Source organism: Lepidochelys kempii, chromosome 2, assembly GCF_965140265.1.
Source record: "Lepidochelys kempii isolate rLepKem1 chromosome 2, rLepKem1.hap2, whole genome shotgun sequence".
In the NCBI taxonomy this organism is placed as follows: domain Eukaryota; kingdom Metazoa; phylum Chordata; order Testudines; family Cheloniidae; genus Lepidochelys; species Lepidochelys kempii.
The window spans coordinates 29702658-29723930 of NC_133257.1; the positions used below are offsets into that span (position 1 = coordinate 29702658).

A 21273-nucleotide genomic window follows, 5' to 3' on the forward strand; every position below is an offset into this window, starting at 1 on the left:
TTTGACTTCACCATCTCAATGAAGTCAACATTTATCTATGTCCATTTTTTTTAAAAGCTGTGGTAAGCTACATTTATAGTAAATTTGGACTCCATTCGATTATTGTGCCCAAACCTGCAAAGTCAAGGTTGCTGTGAAACTTGACAGATTCCAGTTTTCCTTTTAGAGTAGATGGACTCAAAGGACAATTTTAAAATAAGGAACATAATTCTGTCATTTTTCCTGTGATTTTACATTAAAAAATTACAATTCCACATGAAATACTAGAGAGACAGGGTGGGAGAAGTAATATCTTTTATTGAACCAACTTCTGTTGATGAGACAGACAAGCTTTTGAGATTACACAGAGCTCTTCTTCAGGTCTGGAAAACTAATTCAAAGTATCACTACTAAATACAAGGTTTGAACAGGATGTTTGCCATAAGTAGTTAACACTCTGTTCATATCTTGTACTTAGTAGTGACACTACTATTTAGTAGTTAATAGGGCCATTAGACCTGAATACCTACAAAACGCATTGTATTGGGATCACAGCTGTCTGTATTTGGTATTTGTTTATATAAATACTATACAAGTCATAATCTTGACTGGGAGACTGGAACATTTAGCTTAAAATACTGGCATTGACACTGACTCCTGTGGCCTTGGACATGTCACTTTTCCTTTCGTTCATTCCTTATCTGTAAATAGCTAGTGGAGTTTTTTGAAGTGGTAGCTTTGTCTGGCAATAGCCATGGGACTCTTCTCCCGTTCCCCCATCCAGCCAAAATTACTCAGTTCAGGAAGTGGGGAGATTTCACCTTTTAGGTGCTTTGGCTTAGTAGCATGAAAGTTAATTTGTGAAAATCAGCTTGAGGTAAGGAGCATACAAAATAAACTTGACATATGAGGTTCATGTTTTATAGTATAGTAAGCTCTGTATGAACCCTTTAATTAAGAAAATGTGCATTTTAATTTCTTAGAAACAGTAATCTAATAATAGGATTTGAAGCGGGAAGGATAATTGGGTAGCCTGGTGATGCTGTATTTAAGCACTTGTCGACCTTTAAATGAGAAAGCTTATGGGTTTATAACTTGGTCTAAAAATACTTTGAAATGGAACAAGGTACATAAGAGCACAGTTTGGGGGTAATTTGTTGACTGAAGGATTTTATGCAAACACTTTGACCATATTGACATTTCTGCATGAGATGAGTTGCTTGAATATTATACTTGAAAGGAGGGGAATACAATAATAGGTCCATGATCTCAGTATGCATTTCTCATTAATGTAAATGGGAGTTATGTGGGCAAGCTCCTTCTACTATACCCAACCCAACCAGTTGTTCTTGAGACCACATGCCCTTCTCCGTCTTCTTTGCGGTGAGCAACCTCAGCTTCCATGCCCTTCAGAAAATCACCCCACTTCCTGGGAACTTTGGAAAATGTTGTTTGGGCACTCATCTCCCAGACTATGAGCAGCTCAAGGCATTGGGTGCTCAGACAACTTGGGTATGACCAAACGCCATTGTGAGGATAAATACATTTATGTTTGTCAGGATTTCAGATAGAAAGATTATGCGTGCCATAGAAAAGGCTATAGATTATTTTTTAATGTATTAAGTTCCTGGTCAACACTTACTCACAATATAACAAGATAATGGCTAAATTCTGATACTTGCTGGAGTGTGGTGTGTTTTGGTGACACCCTGTCTTCCTCACTCCTGTATGCCCTGTTGGAGTGAAGGGGGGGTCAAGATGTATTTCACTGGTATATACCAACTAAGGCTATTCCCCATGTCCCAGTTCCGCTAGCATAACGTGACACTGGACAACCAAGAATTGGGTCAATTATGTTTAAAGACCTGATCCTGTGAGATACTGTGTGCCTCTGGCAAGGTGAGGTGCTCAACATCTCACAGGATTGGTTGCTAAAGATGTTTCTGTGGTAATATGCTGGTTTATAATCACACTGATTTATAATCACTGTTTTTGTGGTAACACACTGGTTTATAATCAGATCCCTGCCTCCACTATAGTTTCTAGATAGTTTGCAAAGTGATTTGGGGTATATTTAGTATATATTTGTGTGTGTGTGTGTGTGTGTGTGTATGTGTGTGTGTTCTGTAAACCAGCTTAGAATATATTTTAGTGTATGTGTATATTCAAGCCCAATATGTTTTATAATTTCTGGTTCACAGTCTGGTTGCTCTTGTTAGGGGGGACACAGGAAAATATTCTTTTTGTAAGTAAAAAAAAAAAGTCCCTTTCAAAATCAAAATGAAATTACTGTCTAGTTCAGGATACAAATATCTGCAGGAGTTCTGTGTGGCTTATCTTCCCAATAGCATGCAAAGACCTTAGCATGCTGATGCCTGCTCTTGTGAAAATCCCTGCAGGAGTTGAACAAAGTGTGCAGGCAAGAAACTCTAATAACCATTTTAAATTTTGCATTAAACCTCTCAAACTCTACCCTATTTCCCTCCCGCAAACACTCCTTCATTTGTTCAAATGTAATCTCAGAGAGAAACCATGTAGTTACTGCATAAAGAGTAGATACTGTGTCCTGGTGCTAAAGAAAGGGGGGGGAAACCCCAAACATTTGCAATGCTACTTTCTCCCTTGTGTTTGATAATTTGCAAGGAAACAAAGAAGGGTATATTTTCCCCAAAACCTGAGATTGAAATTCATTGTTATAAATGAGGCCCTACATTGTCGAATACTCCCAGTGTACTGTTTGTGGATGTATGGTGAGAATGGCCACACAGGGAGATATCCATGCTCTCTTATGTATTTGTGAGGTGGCTCCATGTCAGCTTTGAAGAGGTTAGTGCTGGGAAAAGGCCAGGAGAAGGTGATGGGTAGGCCTCTAGAACCATGTTTATGCAGATAATATGAATTGGAACTACTATGAACTAGGTGTAAAGGGGCCACACTGCTATTCCAGCTGGAAGTCCTACACAGGTTTGGGATAAAGTTCATACCTTCATTCCCCCTGGAATTCCTTGCAGAGAGCCCATTGGACAGAGATTTGTTTTGGAGGCTGAAATGAATTTTTCACAATACGATTCTAAGAGTTTGTTCACGTGAGAGACTTTGGAGAAAAATCATTGTGTTGCAGAGTGACAGTACCATCTCAGCAACCATTTTAATCAATGTGCATTGTTTTATTGCTATTTCCAGAGAACACAATGTCTGTATGAGATCAACATATCAAACTCAATTTTACAGCTTAGCTCTTTGTGTTACAGGCCAACATGTTCTAGACACTTTCCAAACACAGAGAAAAGCACAGTCTCTTACCCCAAAATGTAGAGATATAAACATCAGTAGGTATTTAACAATACATTTGATCGCTTCCCGAACTGTCATTTCAACTTTTTAAATTTCCTTGGATACTTTTCCTTCTGAAATTCTTGCACTTTTTATGTATGATTATTTTTAAGTAATTCAGTTACTTTTTTTTGTTCATGTCACATTTAAGAATCCCTTTGGATTCTATTTCTTCTTGTAAAATAAGTGTAATGGTTGCTTAAAAGTTCCTTTGTTATATATCTCCCATTGTTCATTGGCTGTGCTCAGATTTCCCTGATATGTATTTTTAATCTTTGCCTTGTTCAGACTTCATCTTCAATAGTTCCCTGCAGACAATGTACAACTCCTGCTGCCCTTTGGACTGTAATTATGATGCATCCACTGTTGAAAATATCCTGGATACAATGTACCCAATCTCCAGATAAACTTTCTTTTTGGTTTGGTTTAGTTTAGTTAGCACATTTTTTTTTTTGCAGCAGGGTGCACTGTTTACTTAGAGAAAATATTACAGATAGTCATCTGACTGTTTCAAAGGAAACCATTCTCTCTTGTGCTTTGGTGCTTTCATTCTCGCCTCTTCTTTTCCTTTCCTCCTTTTGACTTTTCTGTTTTGTTTTTCTTCCTCCTTTCATTCGACATCCTCTGCTTCAAATGTGCATAGACACAACCATGACCCCTCAGAACTGATTGGGTATAGCAAAAAAGCCATACAGCCCCAAGAACTAAGGGCTTTTCCAGAGCTAATTTGGAAAGAAAGGAAGGTCCATGATAGGCCATAATAGACCTCGAAAATCAATGTTTCAGTGGGAATGGGGGTTGCAATTGCATAACCGAAATGAGAATAGCTGAGCATATTTTAAGTTTTAAGTTCAAATCACTCAGTTAAAAACAGTGTACCTGAGTACTATGCTTCCATTTTTAAAGCCAATGTCCTTGTTGGTGTTGTTATAGCACCAACTAGATGAGTATGTACATCATAAAACTACCAAATACAGAATTTAGATTTTCTACTTAGGAAAGATCTAAGCATGAGTTATCACAGAAAATTAGCTTGTATTTCATAGATAAAGGCTGGACCTTCCAGGTTAGACTTAGGGTCACAAATGAGGCAAAAATTGAAAGTAGGTAGTTGGAACTGCTGTGGAGCTGTTTTTTTTAAAAAAAAAACAAAAACCCAAAACATGTAGGGTATTTGGGCATCCACAAATAAACCTTTCCAAATATCAGTATATATTTTAGAGTTGCAGAAGGATTCCTGCTAAAATATTAAAGATTTTAAGATCTTTTTAGCATATTTTTTGAATAAGATTGTGATTTTTTAGTTTTCACTTTAGTAAGTGAGCCATGAGAACAACCAATGTGGTGATGCCAATTGTTTTGGTTGTGTTCTGTTGTAGAGTATCTGCTGGGAGAGTAGTAATATGGGTCCCATTCTGCCATTAGTGCCTTGAGGCTATGGGATACCCATTGACATCAGGATTGGGGCTATGATTTGGACATGAATATGCTTTTAGGTATTATGTGATTAACACATGTTAAAAAAAAAGATGCTCTGTCATTGAAGAAGTATAATCAAATTATGGGCATTACACAAATAGACTGTTATTGCAGAAATTTCAGATAATTTATAGATTCCAAGGCCAGAAGGGGCCTCTATAATCATCTATATTCCTGTATAACACAGGCCAGAACTTCCCCAAAATAATCCCTAGTCAATAAGTTTTAGAGAAACATCCAGTCTTGATTTTAAAGTTCCCAGTAATGGAGAATCCACCACAACCCTTGGTAAATTATTCCAGTGGTTAACTATCCTTACTGTGAAACATTTACACCTTTTTTGTAGGGCATCTCCAGAATAGCACACTGCATTTTATACAATTTATTAGCAGATACCATTGCAGAGTTCTTGAAAATTTCACAGAGAAAAAATGTTAGTACTAACTATAAGGAAAATACTTGTTTCAAAGTACTCATTCAGTCATTAATTTACCAGGTTCCATAATTGTGTGGCAAAGTTTTACAAAACCACTTATTATGCATGGAAACTATTATCTTTAGCTTTCATTTTTGTTTTGCATCAGAGGCACTGTGTACACACTGGAGGGAAAAAAGTAACATATGTAAAGGTTATTCATTTCCTGTACCTTATACACAATCTGATCTGAGTACTTTTCTTTTGTGTAAAAGGTTTTTTTGTTTTGTTTTGTTTTGTTTTTTTCCATTATGGGTAAATAATGCTGGCTTATTAGAAAGCAGTTACTCTAGCTTACATACTTCCATGATAACAAATTGAATAATCAATTGCAATGAAATCTTTTAGACTGTATTACCTGATACATGTTTTTGTTTGTTTTCTTAACTAGTGAAAAAGGCCATAGATTTTAAATCTAGAGGATTTAAATTGTTTCCAGGGAAAGACAACAGCAACAAGTTTTCTATCTGTGAGTGTACTCCTTTTTGTTACTTTTTTCTAGTGCAAGAGTGAAGTTTGTGCTGTCTATGTTGTTTGTGTGTGTTTTCAAAAATGTTTATGTATTTCCAATAATATAACTGCCTTAAATATCTTTCTACAATCTTCATGGTCAATTTTAAAATGTGGTTCTACTCTGAAGGGAAGTTCTCTATAAATCATGGGTGCCTGTGTCTCAACGATTTCTGATCAAATTTGATGAATATGCAAATAAAAATATCCCCTCTCTTTCCCTTATCTACCAAGCCTGCAAAAACTGAACCTGGAGTACACCCTTACAACTATGCAACAACATATTTTCTTCAAATGATATTCTCAGTGTCATTCCAACAGTCTCTTTGGCTTCAGCTCAGATTAGAATTTGGTAAACTGTCCTAGAAAAGAGATCATTGAGTGTACTCAGCACCTTGCAGTATCAAGTCCTTGATGATGCACAGGAGGAGTAAAATCCAGCTCATTTCATGTTAGCTGTGTTGAATGTGCAAGGCAATGAAGTGAGCTGTAGCTTATGCTCAAATAAATTAGTCTCTAAGGTGCCACAAGTACACCTTTTCTTTTTGAAGATTGAAAGTAATAATAACTTATTTCAGTTAACTTATTTCAAATAACTAGAGTAAGCAGATATGCCTCTGAATATATCAAGGAGAAGATCTGTTGAGAAAGAAGATGCCATTTTTACAGAGTAGAACCACATTTAAGATATTTAAATAATTGGTTAAATAAATATGCGTTAAATGAATACCATGTGTCCACATTTCATTATTATTCATGGCGGGGGGGAAAGACTTATTGAATTAGCATGCTTTTGCCTGCACCTTAGGCAGGATATATTTGCCTGAGATAGCAGTCTTGAGGTCAGTTTCCAGGATTTATCATGACAGTGACTTTCCCAAAGAAAATGCATTTCAATGGAATTTCCACTTGTAGGTTTTAAATTGTCAGCATGTGAGTCATGCATTTTTAGATAAAGGTTTCTTAAAGTGGCAAGCCCCTATAGCTTTTATGAAGTAAAAGTAATAAAATAAGCCATACTTCTATTCAGTTTATCACAGCAGTTTACAGTATTGCCAGATTTAATTTATCTGCAAAAAGTATCACCTAAACAACTCTGGAAGTTTTTTCTTTTGTATCTGAAAAATGTGTTAAGATGCTTTAAAAAAAATAAAAATCCATGTTATTTTCACACTGTTGGCTCACAGGAGAGTAGGGTGGTTGTAAGACATGAAATACAGTAAAATATAGAGAAGCCTATTTGAAAATATATGAAACTGGAAAATGTAAATATATGTAAACAATAGAGACTGATAATAGAATGGTTGACACAACAGATCGTGATGATAAAAATCAATCATTTTCTTATTAGATCAAATACAAATTTTCCATATTTATTCCATTTCCACTAATTTATTAGTTTTGCCTTATATTACTTGATCACATTTCTTTCAAGACCAACTTTAAGATATCTAGATGTAGCTCTTAATGCATTAGTGGCTAGCAACTTCAAGCTTTGATAGTATGTTTAGTGCAAAATCTTTATTTCAGTGAAGTTTTACATAGCTGATATTTTGTGGATATTCCATATAAAATTGAAGTATGTAGTATTGTGATTTGTCAGGGAGTTGGAGATGGACAACACAAATGAGCAGCTAGCCCCTACAAACAATTGATAAACATTTTGGTTGATTTAAAACTCGGTCAGACAGATTCAAAATTTTTAGAAGAGATATTCAATTTTATCCTTCAGTTTAATTCTGTGTTCATTTGTAAATGTATAATAGGACAATATTTCAATAAAAATACATTGTGCCAATGATTGTTGGAGAGAATTCTCAATGGGACCTCAATGGGAGCACTGTATGCAGAACAATGAAAGAACAGAGTATTTTAAAAAGAATGACTGCCCCTCTACTGCATAAGGGTTCAACAGAGAAAATTATGTATATATCTGTTATTTGTAATAATATCAATAAATGGCTACCTTAAATTACTGTCTTGGATTATCTAAACCTCAGGAAACCATTGTCCTGAGATAGTTTTCATGTTTGTTCTCTCTCTCTTACTTCTGCTGAATACACACCATAAACACAACAAAATAGAAAACATGTATATGGTGTTTTTCACCAACAATGAATTTTACAATTTTAACCCCTGTTCCTGCAAACCCTCATTCAGTGCTTACCTTAACGCACCTGAAACCATTAGGATTCCTCATGTGAGAAGAAATTAAGCATGTGCATGAGTGTTTGCATGAGTGAGGACATTATTAATCATATATACCCTTGGGATATATAAGCATCATCCTCACTCAACAAATGGTGAGATTAAGTTCCAAAGTCATAAAGGGATTGGTGTGAGAATCAGGATTACAGCTCAGCAATATCTGGCTCCCAGTCTCATGCTCAGACCATGAAGAAATGCCTCATTCATGATATTCCATTGTTTACAATAAAATGCCCATTAACAGTTGTCACAGGACTGTATGGGACAGTGGGGAAAGTGGGAAGCAGTAAAGTAGTTATATTTTTGTAAATAGAAAGTCAAGTGTTATGTGTGATCACCTTCTACACCAACAATACAAAGGCTTCAAACTCAGCAGACCATACATGTTTGGCCAAGCATGTTTAGGGATGAACATGAATAGGGATGGGATTTAAGCATGTGCTTAAAACACTGCTGTATTGGAGCCAAAATTAGAGTTGTGAGTTTAATGCATTCCAACTATAACTTTTCTTTTGTTCTGAAGTTCTAAATGTTGTGTGTGTGTGTGAGAGAGAGAGAGATATTAATTGATGGATATTTTTCCCTCAGTACAGTCTTTCAGAATTTTCTGAATGAATATAAAATACACCCATGTATCATGTTAAGTTCTATTTCATTGTATTTCATTAAGAATGCAACAGTTTAGGGATGATGGCATAAAGCAGCACACTTTCTCAGGCTTGTTATATTAGCTGAAATGTGTAGATCCAATTGTTTTCATGCTGTGAAATCAGTACAGAATCTGCTCTTTTTACATAAACGTCCACAGTATTACCATTTTTGAGAATTACGCAGAGTACAAGAATAAAATATTCTATTTCAAATACTGAAAGATGAAATACAATAAAATGGGAAGTCGTGTTTAAAGCTGGATTTTTGTCTTGTTCATTTAGTCATACTAAAATAAAATATGTACTTCATATAGTACAATAATGTTAAAAGTCCCCTAAATATTGTATAATCCAATCAAATTCTGGGATGTCATAGCAGTTATTTCCTGAGAACTACTGCCTGGGGCCAACACCAATAAAAGCTTCTGGCTACAATTTTAATAAACTTTTAACCACACAAAATCTTAACGGAAAGTCACTCCTGCCCCACCCACAAAGGTAATCTCATTTTAGAATTCCTCCTAAGTAGAGAGTCAGTGCCACCTAAGAATTCCTCTGCCTGTGAACAATGGTAATATTCCATTCTATGTGGACTAGCCACTAACTGCCTCCTTAATTCCCAAGCCCTGCCTTGGACTTTGGGATCATACAAGACACACAAAGTACTGCCACATGAATTCCCATTTAAAGTTCTGAATAACAGGTTCTTCCTGGACTGTCCATATGGACTCCAGTCGATGGTAGAACCATAACTGACAAACACATGGATCCTTCAATGGTAGCAAGAAATTTGCTTTCTATGGGTGACACACTTTCAGCCTACCCACAAGCCTCATTAAGTTTCTCAGAGTAAAGTGAGAAAAACTTCTGACTCTTCAGCTTATGTGCTGTTGATGGAAAACTCCTTTCCAGTCACAAAAGTGGAAATCCAGCTAGCCCTGTGTATTCCAACGTGGATGAACAGGCACTTACCTTTGCTTGCTGCAATATCAGACCGTCCATGCTGTAGCTCTTTCAGGACAGAGAAGATTGAATAGTATGGCCACAGCCAGCAAAGGGTGAGGGCCCATTGGTTGGAAAGGGCCCCAACTACTGAAGAAAAACTAAATAATGCTCACTTGCTCCCCATCCTTTCACTTTTGTTTTATGGTCCTGACCTCACCCATCACTATTGAATTAATTTTACCACCTTTTGTGAGTATAAGTACACCATGTTCAAGGCAAGGGAGAGTTCCTCAAACACTTATATGGCAATTCCTCACAGGAGGCCAGGGGAAAAGATAGGTGGGAGTACCCTATTTCAGTGTCAGCCTGTGTCAAACTGTTATTCCTGCAGAGGTGGAGTCTGACAGTTTAGACATGTAATTAATTAGAAACAAGTTATCTCTCTCTGTCTCTCTCTCATAAAATCAATTTTAAAAAATTGTGTGAATAAGTCATTTATGATTAGCTTAATTATATACAAGCCCTTTCTCCCAAAGGAGTTTTATTTTGTTTCGTTGAAAGCTATCACCCTGCTATACCAAAGCCCATTGACTTAACTCAATGGGTTAAATATCTTTTCCTCTTAGTATAAATGCCTTGGCTTCAGATCACTTAGTTTTGAAAACATTAAAAATAGTTTCATCTCAAGCCTAAACATTCTTCAGGTAGCAGCTGACCAGCCTCCTGTGATATGGATTTATTCCGTGATCATCAACTCTTAATTCAGTGCACAACTAGGATGAAAAGAACTAAACTGGGGTAGAAGTATTTTTTGGAACTGAAACTCTTGCAAACTATAAATGTTTCACTTTTTTGTAGTAGAACAAACACAATATGTAAAATATGACAAAACTAGATAGTGCAAACTATTAAAAAAATACACTAATTTGTGTATCAATACTCTACTCTTTATATGTGCATAACTTACACTAAAGTAAAAGTTTGTGTATGTAAAAGGCACTGGATGAGTTCTTAATCTTTTTTTTATAAGAAGAAGTGAATCAAAGATGAAAAGTTCAGATCCACATAAAGCTTTCTAGCCTCCATGGTTTGGGAATGTCCAGCTCTGAGGATTTGACTTGGTTAAGAAATTTGTGAAAGTCAAACCTGGTTCAGATCTTGAAGCTTCCCCCATGACTCCAAATTCTGGGATATTTGGATTCACACCAGTAATTAAGGCCTACCTGACCCAACTCCACTGAAGTTTTGTCATTCGCACAAGGCAAGCAGGTCAGACATTTGGGGAGAAGACAAGAGTGACATTACTGAACTATGGTCAGAGGAAAATTTCCCACAAATTACAGTAACTGTCAATGAAGAGTTCATTAACTTTAAATATTATTTTTGAAAAGAAATACAAGTAATATGTATATGGATTCAGTAAGATGATGAGCAAATAAACAGAGTTATTTGGTACTTTTTCTATTATCATAAGACTTCTAGAATTTGCTGTTTACGGATATAAAACATACTTTAAAAGTCACACTTATCACTGAAAGAAAATAAATGTATCGAAACTGGAGATTGTGATCTACCCCAAAATCTAGTAACTGTTTGTTTTTGAAGTGCCAACTTTGTAGATAAAGTAAGTTTTTCATACTATTAATTGTCATATTTCTGGGTTTCCTAAAAGTGTGTTGTTTTTCTTTTCTTTTACAGTAAATGAAGGAGGTATTAAACAGGCATCCAATTTGTGTCCAGATCCTGGAGAGCCAGAAAATGGAAAACGACTAGGCTCAGATTTTAGGTAAAATATTAACCTTATCATTGTATCATTTCTATAACACATACATTTTTGAAAAACCATTATTAAAATATATATTTTTAAAAGTATACCAAGACCACTGGCCAACCTTTGGGGAATTCTATTTAAAATTAGATGGCTAAATATAGTCCACTATTTATATTTTAGTACTAAGGATAAAGATGTCCGTAGTATACTGGGAAGTGGTACAAATAGCTGGGGATTTGCAAGGAATTTAATTGAAGAAGGTTATTTAAAATAGTTCTTAACTTAAATATTCAGCTATCTTATTCCTACAAATATAGGGGTTATATGTAGAAATGGAGACTTTTTTGGGACACGTAAGATGAGGATGTGTGTGAAGAAGATAGTGTGAGGAAAGGGGGAAGAAAACAGGTCTCTTCAGGCTAGTCAAAATGGTTTCTACTGGCTGACAACTTTCAGGCTCATTCAAAGTACCATTTTAATGGTCATCAGGCAGGGTCAGGACGAGGCAGGCATACGCTGGTGAGGGGAGAGGCAGGCTGCAATGGTGATAGCTCTCTCAACTCAGTGTAGAAGCAGCTTGCCCCCATCTCTTGCATTCTAGAGCAGTTGTCAGTGTCGGAGTTTGTTCAGGCTACCGGTACACGTCCCCATGTGCACCTACAAGAAGGAAATTCCCCTGTTAGCAGCTGCTGCAGTCCTGGCAATAATGGAGACAGCTGATCATTTTAACAACTGAAACTGGATGTAATGTTTTGGGGGTTGTTGTGAAACATTTTTTTCCTGTCTCCTTCCCTCCCTGATATATACTTAATTTTCTCTCCTTAATTATCACACCACTATGCACTGGAGCAATCTAAGCATCTTAAGGAGGACTAGTGAGAGGATTTTGGGGCACACATCAAACTTTACTAACTTGTTTTATTTAAATACTGTTTGTGTATTCCTTTACGCTGTCCTAGTTGCCTCCAACAGCACTGGAGCACTCCTTTTAGTCGTGGCAATTAATATGTACTGAGGTTAGCCGTGAAAAAAGTGAAAACTGATGCAATTTTTGAGGGAAAATAAAAGGGAGGCAGTACTAGAGACTTAGGGTGGGATTTTCAAAAGTGCCTAAGTGAGTTAGATGCCAAAGTTAGATTTAAATTCAATGGGACTTAAGTGCCTAATTCAGTTAGATGCTTCTGAAAATCTCACCTTTAGTTTTCATTTAAAAAAAATTGAGAGAGACCCCCAAATCATAGAATCATAGAATCATAGAATATCAGGGTTGGAAGGGATCTCAAGAGGTCATCTAGTCCAACCCCCTGCTCAAAGCAGGACCAATCCCCAACTAAATCATCCCAGCCAGGGCTTTGTGAAGCCTGACCATAAAAACTTCTAAGGAAGGAGATTCTACCACCTCCCTAGGTAACGAATTCCAGTGTTTCACCACCCTCCTAGTGAAAAAGTTTTTCCTAATATCCAACCTAAACCTCCCCCACTGCAACTTGAGACCATTACTCCTTGTCCTGTCCTCTTCTACCACTGAGAATAGTCTAGAACCATCCTCTCTGGAACCACTTCTCAGGTAGTTGAAAGCAGCTATCAAATCCCCCCTCATTCTTCTCTTCTGCAGACTAAACAATCCCAGTTCCCTCAGCCTCTCCTCATAACTCATGTGTTCCAGACCCCTAATCATTTTTGTTGCCCTTCACTGTACTCTTTCCAATTTATCCACGTCCTTCTTGTAGTGTGGGGCCCAAAACTGGACACAGTACTCCAGATGAGGCCTCACCAATGTCGAATAGAGGGGGACGATCACGTCCCTCGATCTGCTCGCTATGCCCCTACTTATACATCCCCAAATGCCACTGGCCTTCTTGGCAACAAGGGCACACTGCTGACTCATATCCAGCTTCTCGTCCACTGTCACCCCTAAGTCCTTTTCCACAGAACTGCTGCCTAGCCATTCGGTCCCTAGTCTGTAGCTGTGCATTGGGTTCTTCCGTCCTAAGTGCAGGACCCTGCACTTATCCTTATTGAACCTCATCAAATTTCTTTTGGCCCAATCCTCCAATTTGTCTAGGTCCCTCTGTATCCTATCCCTGCCCTCCAGTGTATCTACCACTCCTCCCAGTTTAGTATCATCCGCAAATTTGCTGAGAGTGCAATCCACACCATCCTCCAGATCATTTATGAAGATATTGAACAAAACCGGCCCCAGGACCGACCCCTGGGGCACTCCACTTGACACCGGCTGCCAACTAGACATGGAGCCATTGATCACTACCCGTTGAGCCCGACAATCTAGCCAACTTTCTACCCACCTTACAGTGCATTCATCCAGCGCATACTTCTTTAACTTGCTGACAAGAATACTGTGGGAGACCGTGTCAAAAGCTTTGCTAAAGTCAAGAAACAATACATCCACTGCTTTCCCTTCATCCACAGAACCAGTAATCTCATCATAAAAGGCGATTAGATTAGTCAGGCATGACCTTCCCTTGGTGAATCCATGCTGACTGTTCCTGATCACTTTCCTCTCATGTAAGTGCTTCAGGATTGATTCTTTGAGGACCTGCTCCATGATTTTTCCGGGGACTGAGGTGACGCTGACTGGCCTGTAGTTCCCAGGATCCTCCTCCTTCCCTTTTTTAAAGATTGGCACTACATTAGCCTTTTTCCAGTCATCCGGGACTTCCCCCGTTCGCCACGAGCTTTCAAAGATAATGGCCAATGGCTCTGCAATCACAGCCGCCAATTCCTTTAGCACTCTCGGATGCAACTCGTCCGGCCCCATGGACTTGTGCACGTCCAGCTTTTCTAAATAGTCCCTAACCACCTCTTTCTCCACGGAGGGCTGGCCATCTATTCCCCATGTTGTGATGCCCAGCGCAGCAGTCTGGGAGCTGACCTTGTTAGTGAAGACAGAGGCAAAAAAAGCATTGAGTACATTAGCTTTTTCCACATCCTCTGTCACTAGGTTGCCTCCCTCATTCATTAAGGGGCCCACACTTTCCTTGGCTTTCTTCTTGTTGCCAACATACCTGAAGAAACCCTTCTTGTTACTCTTAACATCCCTCGCTAGCTACAACTCCAGGTGTGATTTGGCCCTCCTGATTTCATTCCTACATGCCCGAGCAATATTTTTATACTCTTCCCTCGTCATATGTCCAACCTTCCACTTCTTGTAAGCTTCTTTTTTATGTTTAAGATCCACTAGGATTTCACCGTTAAGCCAAGCTGGTCGCCTGCCATATTTACTATTCTTTCGACACATCGGGATGGTTTGTCCCTGTAATCTCAACAAGGATTCCTTGAAATACAGCCAGCTCTCCTGGACTCCTTTCCCCTTCATGTTAGTCCCCCAGGGGATCCTACCCATCCGTTCTCTGACGGAGTCGAAGTCTGCTTTCCTGAAGTCCAGCGTCCATATCCTGCTGCTTACCTTTCTTCCCTGTGTCAGGATCCTGAACTCAACTAATCATGGTCACTGCCTCCCAGGTTCCCATCCACTTTTGCTTCCCCTACTAATTCTTCCCGGTTTGTGAGCAGCAGGTCAAGAAAAGCTCCCCCCCTAGTTGGCTCCTCTAGCACTTGCACCAGGAAATTGTCCCCTACGCTTTCCAAAAACTTCCTGGATTGTCTATGCACCACTGTATTGCTCTCCCAGCAGATATCAGGAAAATTAAAGTCACCCATGAGAACCAGGGCATACGATCTAGTAGCTTCTGCGAGCTGCCGGAAGAAAGCCTCATCCACCTCATCCCCCTGGTCCGGTGGTCTATAGCAGACTCCCACCACTACATCACTCTTGTTGCTCACACTTCTAAACTTAATCCAGAGACACTCAGGTTTTTCTGCAGTTTTGTACCGGAGCTCTGAGCAGTCATACTGCTCCCTTACATACAGTGCTACTCCCCCACCTTTTCTGCCCTACCTGTCCTTCCTGAACAGTTTATAACCATCCATGACAGTACTCCAGTCATGTGAGTTATCCCACCAAGTCTCTGTTATTCCAATCACGTCATAATTCCTTGACATCACCAGGACCTCCAGTTCTCCCTGCTTGTTTCCAAGGTTTTGTGCATTCATATATAAGCACTTGAGATAACCTGCTGATCACCCCTCATTCTCAGTATGAGGCAGGAGCCCTCCCCTCACAGACATTCCTGCCTGTGCTTCCTCCAGGTATCCCGCTTTCCCACTTACCTCAGGGCTTTGGTCTCCTTCCCCCAGTGAACCTAGTTTAAAGCCCTCCTCACTAGGTTAGCCAGCCTGCTCGCAAAGATGCTCTTCCCTCTCTTCGTAAGGTGGAGCCCGTCTCTGCCCAGCACTCCTCCTTCATTGAACACCATCCCATGGTCAAAGAATCCAAAGCCTTCTCTCCGACACCACCTGCGTAGCCATTTGTTGACTTCCAAGATTCGACGATCCCTACCCAGGCCTTTTCCTTCCATGGGGAGGATGGACGAGAAAACCACTTGCGCCTCAAACTCCTTTATCCTTCTTCCCAGAGCCACGTAGTCCGCAGTTATCCGCTCAAGGTCATTCTTGGCAGTATCATTGGTGCCCACGTGGAGAAGCAGGAAGGGGTAGCGATCCGAGGGCTTGATGAGTCTCGGCAGTCTCTCCGTCACATCGTGAGTCTTAGCCCCCAGCAAGCAGCAGACTTCTTGGTTTTCCCGGTCAGGGCGGCAGACAGATGACTCAGTCCCCCGGAGTAGAGAGTCCCCGACCACCACCACCCGCCTCCTTCTCTTGGGAGTGGTGGTCGTGGAACCCCCCATCTCAGGACAGTGCATCTCATGCCTTCCAACTTCTGCTTTCTCCCCCCAGACATATCATCTGGTCCACTCTCCGCAATGGTACCTGTGGAGAGAACATGAAAGTGGTTAGTTACCTGTGTCCGCGTTGCTGGAACCCGGACATTCCCCCTTCTTCTTCTGGAGGTCACATGTTGCCAAGCTTCTTCACTGGGCTCTTGGCTCTGCTGTGCAACCTGTTCTAAACTTTTAGAGCTTTGTGCCCGTAGAAGCATATCCTGACTTTTGTCCAGAAAATCCTCCATTTCTCGTATGCAACGCAGGGTCGTTATCTGTTGCTCCAGACCTTCAATCTTCTCTTCCAATATGGAGACCAGCTTGCACTTTGTACAGACAAAGTCGCTTCTGTCCTGTGGAAGAAAGACAAACATGGTCACATCCAGTGCAGGTCACAAAGGCCATCTCTCTTACAGGGGGCTCACATACTTCCTGATAAGCCTCTGCAGCTCATCAGTGGAAGTAAGCTAACAGTCAACACATAAAAACCAAGCAAACCAAAATATCGCCAACTCATTTCCAACTCCTATTTCTGTGAGTCTCACAGTGTTCTATCTTCTCTGCAATTTTTTCAGATTATGAACCAATCAGAGCAGGAACCATCCCTATTTCCTGTGTTGCATAAGACCAAGCATGTTGTTGTTGCTTAACACATCATTAATAATAATAATACTTCATAATAAGTAGTGCAGCAATAGTGAATTAGCAGGTAAAATCAAGCCAGATGTCAGAAGCAGGTGAGCAGGCTCTCCTGAACCCCTTGGGTACACTGGGTCTGCTGTGGGGAGACTGTGGCAATACTCAGCCCTTTTGAAAATGTAATTAGCAGAGGAAGGTTATGGCAGATTGCAAGCAATGCAGATTGTTACTTCAACAGTGGTGACAATGGAGGCAGGCAGAGCTCAGTCTCCTTTTTCCTTGGGATACAGATATTCAACTGATGAGTCTAGTGCAGTGCCAAGCCAGCCTCTGTTCTTCAAAGAGGTGGTAGGCAAAAGCCACGGAGCTTGTACATGCATTCTGGGGACACAGGGAAGCAGTCAAGTCTAGTTAAAAATTATATTTGGGGAAAAAATCCTTCCTGGTGTAACTAGTGATATCTGAGATTCTTGAATAGGAAGGGATTTTAAGAAGAGGTTCACTCTTAATTAATTCTGATCCCACCCCCCCTCCACCCCACCCCCACTCCCGCAAGCTGAGAAACGAAACACAGGCTAGTCAGTTTATTTCATTTATCCTTGCATCTTAGGGGATCATTCTCCCTGCCGGCCCCTGCCTGCCTGCCTTGCATCTCAGCAGAATTATCACATAATCAGCTAACCTATGGGCAAGCAGTAGGCATATGCCTGCAGTTGCTCATCCTATTACTGGTCTGCTGTGGCACCTGATAAGCAGGCAGCTAAGCACAGTCTCCTCCTCTTGTCACACCACTCTTCCTGATGGACACCACCAGGAAGGAACAGCCAGGTAAAGGAGGAGGAGGCGGTGATGGTAGGTAATTGAACCAATAGCAGTGCAAGGTGAGGAACTAGCCTCCCTCATTCCCTAGCCAGCTCCACCACATTCCCCTCAGCTACTCCAAGTCATCACAACAGCTGACCCAGGCATCTTCAACTGATTCCCCTGCAACTCTCTCTGTAAATAAGGCCCCTTGAAATCTGGGTGTTGGGCTGCATGTGATGATTATGTTTGGATTAGTTGGGTGCTTCTAGAGATTGAAAAATAGTGGAGAGATAGGCAGCCAGGGTGCCTGTCCTTCCCACCTCTCACTGCTCTATACCTTGCACATTGCTGTAGCAACCTGCATAGAGCTTGGAGAGAGAAGCAAAGAGTTTTGAGGAGTTTCCAGAAAGTCAGTCTCTTTGCACATGACTGGAATGCTAGCTGCAAGCATAGAACCTCTGTATATAGTTCTCTTAATAAGGAGCCAGTTTAGTTTTAGAAAAATGGAGTCCTCTCCCAACACAAGGTTCAGGAAATACGGTGGCGGTAGTCAGCCTACAGAGATGCACAGCAAAGAAGAGAGTATGAGCAAAAGGAAAACAAAGCAGCAGCTAGAAATAGAGCAAGCAAGCAGTATGGAGGGACTCAAGCCACCAGAAAAGCTTGATTGCCAGACAAAAAAATCTTACGCAAAAATAGAAGCAGTGGAAACAAGAACTGAGTTTTTTTATATATAGCTGGCTATGGGGCTAAAGATGAGAAAATTAAGGTAAAAATAAGAAAAAAATATTTTTGAATCTATCTCATTGGGGGAAAAAGGACAAGTAGTGAGTGAGATACTGTTACCTGAAATAATACCCCAAACACAGGAACTGCTGATAAAGGTGTTGGACGAATACTATGACCCCAACAGAAGGAAATTGTAGAGAGAGACTGGGGTTTTTAACCCAAAACCATGATATAGAAGAAGAAATAGATACTTACAGTACAGAGCTGAGAATTGTGTCCTCCACATGCACATGTAACTTTGGAAACATTAAAAGTTCCATAAGCAGAGACAGGATCATTTGTAGCACATGGGTTTCCAGCTTATGGAAGAGATTGCTGAAAGAAACAGATCTAACCCTAGAGAAATGCCTCTAGCAAGGGTAGCTGAACTGTCCAGGGAAAGGATCAAAAACAATAGCCACTAGTGCAGAACACGTACACAAGTTCAAGCTAAAGATACCCAAGAAGCAGGACAGAGACTAACTGAGGATGCAATCATCATGGTCTAGCATATCAACAAAGCAACATGAAAAGCAGAAAAGGAAAATACCTATGGGCAATGGTGCAAGGGGTGTGGGAAATAGAGCTGCTTTATGTCCCCCTGCCACAGCTACCCTAGGAAGGAAAAAAACAAAACAAAACAGGAGTACATGCAGAAATTGAAGATGTTGAGGTTTCTAATGAAGAGGAGGATAACTGCAGTGTGAAATTAGCAGATCCAGAAGATACTCAATGTACACACACTGCGGAGGAAGGTCGCCAGCCATTCAACTGCCATATCTGCAGTTATGCTTTTAGGTCAACAACTGATCTGATTTGAGATGGATTGTGAAGCCAGCAGCAAAGTAATCCTAGCAGTACTGAAAAGCAACACTAGACTGAGAAATGTGATCAATTGCTAGGGATGTACAATAAAAGGATTCTGAGGCCAGTGGGCAAATTCAGGCTGTCAATAAGAAACCCATGAAACAAGTGATGTTATCACTTGGAATTTATATTAGTTGAGACACAGGCATGCTATCCACTGCTGTGCAAGCCATGGATCTGATCACAGTACAACACCAGAGTTATCTTTGGCATGACAGAAGAAAGAGAACAGTCACCCTGGACTCCATCCAGAATTCTAACAGACTATCAGGACATATTTCAAGAAGATGAACACCTATAGGGCAGGCTGAAGTTTGACATAGACCCTGTTGTGCAGTCCATGAGCCTACCAAAACACAGAGTTCCACTGTTGGAGTCACTGAAGAAGGAACTGGCAAGCCTGCAAAGAGGAGCCATCATGAAACCTGTTGATACTAGCACAGTTTGTCTCTGAGCTAGCTGAGCCATCCAGCCAACCAACAATCTTTGCCATTCCTTTGCAACTGGCTGCAGAGGTGGTCCACTGTAAACTGATCGAGGCACTAGAGGGACTTCTAGGCATCAAGATTGTAGCAGATGACATTCTTACTGTAGGAGAAAGTGATGTCAAATAAAAGGAAATTCTGGAGCATGATACCAAGCTGCAGCAACTTCTAAACAGGTTCTGGAAGCAGAATATTAGGCTGAATGCAGAGAAGCTGAAGCTGAGGAAAACTGAGGTCCTCTACATTGGACATGTGTTGATTTCTGAGAGACTCCAGCCAGATACTGAGAAACTGGGAGCTATTAAGGAAAAATCTAGACCAAAGTGTGGCAAGTGAGTCTAGCAACTAAAGGGATGGCTGTCTATTTTTCCAGATTGTTTGCACACCTATCAGAAACCTTCAGAAGTCTGGGGTCCCTAGAAATAGTTAACATACCAGGACACAGTGTGGGAATTGTCAGAACACCAATTCAAAAGCACTGCAGAGCAACTAGTATTGCAAGGAGGGCTAGGAGAAGCACTGATGCAAGGCCAGCAGCCCATAAAATTTGCTAGGAGAGCCTTTGCAGACACAGAAGGGGGATGTGGTCAGATAGAGAAAGATGACTGTGGAACAGATGATGGAGTCTATCAACGAAGATAACATATACAAAAAGGGGGAGACTGGTGAGAAGATCAGTGTGCTTGAAGGACTATGAGGTGCAGCTGGCCACAATTAGATGGCAGTATCAGCTATGTCCTAGAGCAAGATATGTATTAGTAACCTCTGCCACCATCAGGTTAGCAAACACTTGATTAAAGACACAACAACAACAATTGTTAAAAGAAAAGATGTAACGACCTGCACAGAACTTGGGGAGGAGGAAGGGGGAGAACAAAGGTTGCAGGAGAGAAGTGTTTGGAGGGACACTAGGAAGTCAGTTTGTATGTACATGGCTGGAATGCTAGATACAATTACAGCATCTGTGTAAATGGTTTTCTTAATGAAAAGCCAGCTCAGTTTTAGAAACATGGAGTCTTCTCCTGTTGTTACCCAACACATGATACATGAAACACCTGCTGCTGGCTAGCAGACAGGAATGAAACAGCTAGCGAGGTAAGAAGAGCAAGTGGTGGCTAAAAGTCCCTCGCTACAGGCAGGTTATGAGAGGGAAATGGAGCAGTAGTACAAATGGTGGAAGGGCAAACTGAGAGAGAACAACGGAAGGAGAGAGGGGGGCAGAGTTAGGTTAAGCCATATTTTTCCTGGTCCCCTAACAAATTTTGATCCTGCAAGAAATGTCATTGCAGGACCTCCTCAAAACTTGGCAGCAATGTACATTATTTTAGTTAGGGCTAGCTAAAACAACAAGGACCTATTCTGCTATTCTTCTCTATGGACCAGACTTTTCATCCGGACTTTATCTCCCATGATGCACTGCAGTCATGCAATCACTATGATGCATCACCTCCTCTAATCAAGAGGGGACACCATGGTGCATGAGAAGAATGATAGCACGAGGTGCCCAAACTACAACTGCCCTGACTCACTGCAGCAGCTTTTCAGAATCAAAATATTT

General features: G+C 40.4%; 1 protein-coding gene across 5 annotated transcripts in view; it reads left to right on the forward strand.

The window, feature by feature from the left end:
• Positions 1-21273, forward strand: part of CSMD3 (CUB and Sushi multiple domains 3) — a 1204651-nt gene that overhangs the window by 452298 nt on the left and 731080 nt on the right. For 4 of the 5 annotated variants that reach the window (XM_073330296.1, XM_073330291.1, XM_073330295.1 and 1 more), the window contains 2 exons: positions 5658-5735; positions 11278-11365. In XM_073330296.1, the coding sequence (XP_073186397.1) occupies positions 5658-5735; positions 11278-11365 (166 nt within the window). The remainder of the gene's footprint in view (positions 1-5657; positions 5736-11277; positions 11366-21273) is intronic. The other variant, XM_073330293.1, reaches the window with a different exon arrangement.